This window comes from Acanthisitta chloris, unplaced genomic scaffold (assembly GCF_000695815.1).
Source record: "Acanthisitta chloris isolate BGI_N310 unplaced genomic scaffold, ASM69581v1 scaffold9966, whole genome shotgun sequence".
Lineage (NCBI taxonomy): Eukaryota > Metazoa > Chordata > Aves > Passeriformes > Acanthisittidae > Acanthisitta > Acanthisitta chloris.
Genome location: NW_008677626.1, coordinates 42,101 through 50,780, shown reverse-complemented (window position 1 = coordinate 50,780; position 8,680 = coordinate 42,101). Strand labels below are relative to the sequence as shown.

Genomic DNA, 8,680 nt, shown 5'->3' with positions numbered 1-8,680 from the left:
ACGAGAGATGCTGTGGCAGGTCTGGTAGATCATGTCACACAAGCTCACAATGCTCTGCTGGGCATGGAAAGACCTAAGGCTCTGAGCCTGCTGTACACAGTTAACATGGAGACTGCTCTTCTTCCTCTCACTCTGGAAAGTGTGCTCTGTAGCTCATGATACAAACAGCATGTCAACTATAACATGCCAACTAAACCTAGAACCAAGCTCTCAGGTACCACCTTCACAGACACAGAATTTGTCCTTAGGTGCATGTTGCCTTGTACCCATGCTTTAGTTATACACAATTTTATTATGAGGTCAGTTTGTGCATCACTCTTTTAAGGCAATTGTGAAAACTAATACATGACAATTTGACTATAGACAGAAAAAGCACCGAGTTAGCTGAGCTGCATATAGAAACCAAAGTAAAGTCAGTACTTCAGAAACCCAGCCTAACCTAACACTAATCCTAACTCCATTCTTTAACTACCTAAAAATAAAATTTTTAAATGGCTGTTAATATTACTGCATTTTTCCTTTGTTGACCCAAAGTTATTATCAGGAACCAACCACACTGGAGCAGAGATGACTCCATCTAATAGAAAACAATGGTACCACAGGAATACGTTTATTACTGCACTGAACTTCTAAAAAGGAGGCATCTTCTTTTTTCTAGTATTTCACTTTGCTTCTGCTACTTATCAAAGTAAAACAGAACATGTATTTCCCTGAACTGTCTTATTTCTGTAGACATTTGTAAGAATGGTGCAGAAAATGGAGCCTACCTGGTAATATCTTCTCAGTGGTATAAAGTAAAACTGATTAAGAGAGAAACATTCTTCAAGTTCCTAGAAAAGGCTGTGGCTTCTTCCATTTATGATCAAAAAGATCCTAGGAAAAAAATATGTCCAGTCTTTAACGACACTAGGAAATTGAAATAGCCAAAATGGGATGTGATTGGTCTTTTGACTTGAGGTGCCACCGTCACTTGCTTTTGCTGCTGAAACATCGTCTGGCTCCTAATGGCTTCTAACATTGTGTTCCTACCTACATTGATCATTTAATACTAGCATCTTCTTTCTGACAAACCACAAACACTTGCAGAACTTGACCTCTTCCCTTTATCGCTTTTGATTAAGAAGAGAACTATCTGCAGGAAATGCCCTACAAACCACAAAGGATTATCAAAAATATAATGATGAATGAGTGATTCAGGGACTCTGTGGCTCTGCTTGTGTTCCTGTAGTCTGATCTTGGTCACTCTTCCCTTCTCCGCTGAAGCTTTGCTGTAGTTTCTTCTAGTCGGCTTCTCCAAGCAGCAATAATGGCATCATCATCCATCTCTTCTTCCTCTTCTTTACGTGTGCTTCGCCTGTACTGAGAGAACTGTCTAGAGGCAAATCTTTCTTGACTTTGCTCCACTTTTGCCTCCTTCTTTCCATCCTCTTCAGACTTTGAAAAGCTCTGGGTGAACTTTCTCTTTGCTCCAAATTCTGACACGTCTGACCTGGCCTCCTCCTCACATGCCTCTACATGATGAGATCTAACTCGGCTCTGTGTAGATGGTTCAGGGGATTCAGAGTCAAAGGGTGGTTCAGGTGATTGGCTGAAAACATGCAGCTCTGGGCTGTTTTCTCTGGAACTTGTCTCACTGACCCTTGACCTTGTGAACTTATACATCTTTTTGTCCTCTTTTGCAGAAGCAGAGGAAAATCTTGACATGGTTCTCAGTGAATCTCCTTTTGACTCGTAGGAAGATTGGCTGTCTAGCTCTTCTCTTTGGGATCTGCAGAATCTGTAACTGGATGTTTCAGAATCCATCTGTCTAACTTTGGATGATCTGCTATATTTCTCCCTAGTTTTCTCAGTCTGATCATAATATGACGGTGGTTCTCTTTCTGCTTTCAGGCCACTGAGCCACTTGGTAATGTCAGTCTCTATCTCTGACTTCGGTGCCCCTGAGTTTGCAGGTTGACTGGACAGATCAAAGACTGCTTCCGTTCTGTAAAGTTCTCCTTGCATGGGGCGCCCGTGGCTATTTGTTGCACATTCTGTGTCATCTTCTATTTCATTTTCCTCTCCTTTGGTCATCTTTTTTTTAAATAAAGTGCTGCGTTTATTGTCTCTGATCACCTTTTCAATTTGATAATCTGACATTTTTTCTCTCATTTCCATTTGCATCTCCTTTTCCTTCCTCCTGAGTTTCTTCAGGTCAACATCATCAGCAAAGAGGCTGTAGAGTGGCTTGCTTGTCTGTGTTGTCTTCATGTTGGAACTAGTGCCTTCTGTCCTTGCGCTCACTGAGGTATTGCAAGACAGGACAGACTGCGACTCAGCCCTATGCATGTCCTGCTGGTGAAGCTGAGAGGTAGCAAGTGATGAGCCACTCTGAGCACTGAGAAGAGAAACCTTATCATCATCTACTCGCCTGCCAAGGGAGGCCATTGCAGATGATGGACGGGACAGCATCATGATCTCATTTTGCTTTTGAGCAATGGTTTCACTGACCACGTTAGCGATCCAGTTCTGAATGCTTGCCATGGATATTGTGTCACCTGGACCAACTGTGAGATTGGGAAGGGGTATGCTTGGCATCGGAGGCTGCATTGCTCCTGTGCTGCTCCTGGGCTGTGAGAAAGATGAATGATTTGTCTGCATGCTTAGGGCAGAAGCTGAATCGTCAGCACCACTTGCAGAAGGCGCTGAGGCCCAGAAAGCTGACAGGGGGATACTCCCACTCATCGTACTGTCTGTCTCCCAGCTGCACATGGACTGGCTTTCTTCTAAAATTTTCTTGGAACGTTCAAGGAGCTCTGCACGCCTCTGCTTCTTTTTAACTGAAGCAGAATCTTCAGTTTTGGCAAATTCCACAAATTCCTCCTTGCTGCTTTCACTGCCCACCTTCTTCTGTCGCTTCATTTTCCAAGCCTGGTAAGCAGTCAGGTCAATATCTGACAAACTCTTTCCGTCTGTTCCCTCCCCACCTTCCTGACTGCCATCTTCTGCTGGAGATGGTGCAGACGATGACGATGGTTCTAAATCCTTCTTGTGAAAGCCGAACTGGATCCTCTTGACCTTCCACCTTTCTAGAGGAGTCAACTTGTCTTTGTTCTTTTGGCAGAAATTGTAGAAGGAACTACTGTCTGAAAGCACACTCTCCTCATCCACATCCCTCTCCTTTCTTCTTGTTTCTGGGGATTGTCTCTCCCCACAGTTTTTATTCTTAGAATGATACCTCTGAGCAGCTTCTTTCTCAATCTCCAGAAGCCTCTGGTTCCACATGTCCCAAGTGCTCTCAGAAGACACAGAGCCTGTGCGGCTCCTTCTCATCCTGCTAAAGCTACTGGCTTCCCGCTGTTTTTTCAGGGTTCGGATCTCAAAACTGCTCACACTCTCAACATCACTGAATTCACCTGATGGGTAAGGTCTTCCCCCCATGCCAGAATCACCATTCTCACCCCTGGGTGTACCCTCCATTTGGTATTTCTCATTTCTGCGCTGCCAGTCATGGATCCTCTGTTCCACATCCTCATCAGACTGCTCCTCTTCCTGATCCAGGCGATTTGGAGATGTTCTTCTTTCATGGTTAACTCCTAGTTTCTTTGCAGACAGGCCTTGCTTCTTCCTCCATTCCTCATACAACTGTTCCTCTTCCTCCTCACTGATCAGAGTGGAGTGTTTGGAAACCCAGCTAGTTTTTTCCACTGATGACGAGCTCACAAAACTACCCAGCATGCTGCTGCTGTCCTCCTCTTCTACTGTGATGGAGTGGGCTCTGGCTCCCATGACGCTTTCTGAGTCCCCAGCTCCAGAGAGCCGGGAAGAAGTCCCTGCATGGGCAACAGGACTTTGACTAGGAGTCACATCTTCATCTCCAGAATGCTCCAGCTCTCGCTCCTCCAGCAGTTGCTCATTGAGCTCCCGCAGCTGTTTCAAAAAGCCGTCGTTGGGGTAAATGGCTCGTTTCTTTCTCAGTGTCATCAGGGCCTCCAGGATGGTCATATGGTGGTAGATCATCAGGTAAGCAGCCACCAGCACAGCTGAGCGACTGATTCCCATTTCACTGCTGACAAGGATTCTGCCTACAGATATTGAATAGAAAAGTAATGAGCTATTTCTAATACCAGAGAGGTTGTTCTGGTATGTAGCACAAAAGTATTCTCTGAATAGCATTAAAAATTAGATAGATATATGTTTCAGTGACTGAAATCAATACCAAATATTTGTTAGCTTTACCTTAATAAAAATCTAGATACATAAGAATAAAAAGCACACTAGTTTGAAAAGCTGCAGGCAGGCATATTTTCAAACAATTTAAATAATATTTGTATTTTTGCCTGTGTAATTCACTTACTCAAATAACCAAAAAGCTTATAATAGGTATTAAAAAGACAAGTGATACAGCACTCTTGGCTTGCTGCCTGACATAGGGTCAGGCATTTAAGCTTTCCATGCTTGTTTTCCCATATGTAAAAATGGAGACATTAGCATTAGCCTCCAAGAAGGCATTGGGAGGACAAGCAAATAACATTTTTATAAGGCATATTATAGGACTTGGATACAATTTTGTATTAATTTTATTAGATTTTTGCCAGAATCCAGATCAGCTTTGCAAGGTACACTCAAACAGTTACATGTAGACTGGCTGGTGGCCAAAGTCATAGTGTATCTTAGAAGAAGAGAACCAAGCAAGTGGCTGAAGAGAACTTATTTTGACTCTGACAAACTGATACAGCTGCTTCAAACTACTGGAACCTACTGTCCTGTAACAGTGACTGTAAGAGAGACAATCAAACCTGCTTTATTTTATGGCATTTTCTACCTCTCGCAGAAAACGAAGCTTTGGCACAGAAGAATTAGTTTTTTTTAAAGTTACTTTTATAGCAAATTACAGCTAAAGAAAAGCTTGTAGATATGAAGAGAGCATAAATGAGGCTTTGCTCGCTTGCAAATAACTGAAATTACTGTTTCTAAATGTGTGTGTGATAAACTCCAGTTTAATCAAACTGTTTGCACTGAAACTTAATGAAGCCAGTTTAAACACCACTGCTCTGACTGCTGATGTTATCACAAGTGCCTCTTCCTACAATACCAAAATGTCTTTTACACCTTTCTTAGCATCAAAAGTCTTGGTTGCCTTCCAAGTGTTTTAACAGCCACAAAAGCCAATCTAACAGCTCAGCAAAAAGGGGAGATCTCCTTCCTCTGTTTTCTTTCGAGGCTCCCCTACCTAGGTGCATCCTTTCCTGTGTTGGCTCTGCTATTTACTGGGCCCTTAACAAGGCAGTTCAGATCCCGAATCCAGGGGAAAAACATCTCTTCCCTTCTGGGCTGCCATTTAGGCTGGATTAGAGAGCTGAAGGGTCAGTGAATGCCAGTAGCAGTAAGCACCTGGTCTATGCCAAGGGTAGTAATGGGAGTTATGAGGAAGAACACAGATGGATAGAGTGTCCTTCCTTGTGTTATTGAGCTATTAAAATTGGCTCAACTTTCCTTGTGTACTAACAAAACCTGGCACTTTTCATACCATCACTTTGACTAGGAGGTAATCTCTTGCCTCTCTACAAAAATTAAATTCATTGACTATATATATGAAGAATATCAGTTATATCACTGATCCTGGTGGTCATTTCCATATTGAACTGCATAAAGGTATTTCTACCTGTCCACTGAAGCTGCAACAAAATGACCAGTATGCACTGAAGGTCCACAGAATAACAGTTGCCATGGAAATAGAGTCCAGCAATTTAGAAAGTAGCACGGCTGTAGACACCCATAGGTTCAACTCAGCCATTTGGATTGTTCTAGTAAATCAACCTGTTTGTAATAAGCATCATGGCAAAACTGAAAATCGCATTAATATATGGAGACATATATAGAGTTATACAATATCAATATTTAAAAACGTATTAGAGCAGAGCTTCTACTCTTTGCAGTAGTAGGGTACTTTCAAAGTAGCTGAGCGAGATGCCTTGCAGACAATTTGAGTAGGAGACCTGGGGCTTGCAGCAGGGGCTGGTGGGCTCCTCCTCTTACTGGTTTGCTCCCAGTTTTGAATGAGGCATGCCAGAGATGGGCAAAAAGTGTTCACTAGAACTGCATGCAGAGATGAAAGGATTTGCCTTCTCTTCATCACAAACATGGCATTGGCTGTTTATCAGAGTAACACTTCCACCCATTCATTCACAAGCATTCTGGAACCACTGTCATCTTCTCTTACCCCTGTAAGTCAGCAGTGCTTCATCAAGGAACTCCGCAGCTGGGCGGAAGTGTTTGGAGATATCCATATCTGGAAAATCATCCACTTCAATGCCCAGGTATTGAATATTGAGACCATTGTAGAAACTTGGTCCTGTGTATACACCTGTCCCATGGGCTGCATTCAAGACATGGGTGATCCCCAGTCTCTTCAAACGGCTTTTGTTCACTGCAACGCTTCTTCAGAAAAGAAACAAAGATGTTAACGATCAGTGCTCCTATGCTGGATAGGAAAGAAGCTCTCTGCTACAAGGTCTACAGAACTCCCAGCCTGTGTTACTCATCCAACATGCGGCTCCACTCAGACATTAATGTCCTTGGACAGTTCTACAGGTATTTCTTTCCAATACTCACTGGAAAAAGAAAACAAGAAACCTGCGTTCACGTGTAGAGCCACATGCTCCGTTTTCACTCCAGCTTGATTTTAAGCTCATACTGCCTTCCTAGGTTCAGGCTGTTTACCTGCTTATCAATTTTCATCACTCCATAATTGACGCTTTACACTGTATTTCCTTCTAATTCTGTTTGGTCACTTACACAGGTGTCTCAGGCAGCTGAATCACAGTACAGAAACCTAACCATTTTCACTTGACATTTGCTATGTCACTTCTGTTTTAGCTCTCTTTCACATAACAAAGATTTCAGTCCTAATTTCAGAGCTAAATTCCAATCAGAACAGTGGAATTTTGACTCTTTTGACTCTTCCTCTCCTAAACTGTTGAAGCATCAAAACAGTATAGGAAAACTGCTGATTCTGTTCCAGAAGTATTTACTTTTCAGTGCATAGAGATTTCTGTGAGTATATTCTGAAAAACACTTTGGGGCTCTCTAGGGATGAAAGATATTAGATGCATGTAATACATGTTATGCCTTCAATGGTTCCGTTTGACCCTTCACTGGGAATCTCATGCAACTTGATGACAAAAGCCGACACTCACTTTTCTGCTATGAAGACATTAGGCCAGACTTCATCCACAGCATCCCTGGGGGTCTCCAGCCTGTCCTTCATGAGTGCCCTCTGTAAGTCCATCACACACGGCGTGTTAAACAAGCTGGTGTCATCAATCTTCTCCTTAACGCGGTTGTACAGGTCTTCCACCATCAGCTGCTGCGCAGACTCTAACATCCTGGGACACCCTGAATCTGCCCTGATGTCCTTTGTCTTCAGTTCTGGAATAAACTGACATTGTAACTAAAAGCATGTAAAAACAGTGCAAATATATGACCTGTCATTACTTGTGCCTGGGACAAGCCTTGTGGCTTGCTTTTTTCCCCTGGTAACATCACACCATTATGTCTGCAACATGTGCATGTTCATGCTTATCTAGTAGCCTCAGGGTAGTTAGTAATGGGAAGAGCATATTGCACTGTCCTCTCAGTCCAGAGACCCACACTGGCCAAAGGCCTGGGAGTTAAGGGCCTCAGAAGAATGCAGCTGCTCTCTACACCTTCCTGAGGAGGGCAAGTGAAGAGGGAGCTGCTGAGCATATCTCATTGGTATGCAGTGATCAGATGTGTGGGAATGGTTCAAAGCTGCACTGGGGAGGTTCAGACTGGGCATTGGGGAGCATTTCTTCACCAAGAGGGTGCTCAAACACTGAAATAGGCTTTCTAGAGAGGTAGTCAATGCCCCATCCCTGCCACTGTTTAAGAGATGTTGGACAATGCCCTTAATAATGTGCTTTAACTTTTGGTCAGTCCTGCTGTCGTCAGGCAGTTGGACTAGATGTTTGTTGTATGTCCCTTACAAGTGAAATACTCCTATTCTATTCTATTCTATTCTATTCTATTCTATTCTATTCTATTCTATTCTATTCTATTCTATTTCTATTTCTATTTCTATTCTAATTCAGTTTGCTGCAGTGAGCAATCAGCACTCAAACTGTATTCACCACTGTGGTACATAATTCTGTCACAGATTCATTGCACAACTTCATAGGAAGTCACCAAACCTTTCTGTAAATTGTTATTTCTTTGTGGTTTTCACCTCTGCCTCAGGTGGGGTTTTCTCATAAAGGCTTTTTTACCATTTTTGGATCTCTGCATAAGAAAGGCAAAACCAGTGCAACTCAGGTCTCTATTACTGACATAGTTCTTTTACCCTTCCTCCTCTTACCTTCATTGATTATTTGTTTGGCAGCCACAGCAGATGACAGATGGATTGGCTCCATGAAGATGCTCTCTGTATCAGTGTCCGATATGACTGAATACCTGTCAACCAACCACACTGCCTATTAGGCAAATGTCCTCCACTGGGATCCCATCCCCAGGACTTTAGCCCTTTTCACCCATTCCAGAGAGGAACAGCAGGGAACTGGAGCAGTGAGGATCTTTTGATTGTAGAAGGGAAGCCCCAGCTCTTCTCCCACCCTGCTCTCCAGTATGGTGCTACAGGCTTTGAATATGCCTTATTTTCCAGTGTTGGCAGGATGAAGACAGG

The 8,680-nt window shown here is 43.0% G+C and overlaps 1 protein-coding gene across 1 annotated transcript in view; it reads right to left on the bottom strand.

The window, feature by feature from the left end:
• Positions 1-1,239: 1,239 nt before the first annotated feature.
• Positions 1,240-8,680, bottom strand: part of DUSP27 (dual specificity phosphatase 27 (putative)) — a 10,263-nt gene continuing 2,822 nt past the window's right edge. The window contains exons 2-5 of the mRNA XM_009076586.1: positions 8,357-8,451; positions 7,179-7,410; positions 6,203-6,420; positions 1,240-4,064 (exon numbers count right to left, since the gene is read on the bottom strand). Coding sequence (XP_009074834.1) covers positions 1,240-4,064; positions 6,203-6,420; positions 7,179-7,410; positions 8,357-8,451 — 3,370 coding nt within the window. The remainder of the gene's footprint in view (positions 4,065-6,202; positions 6,421-7,178; positions 7,411-8,356; positions 8,452-8,680) is intronic.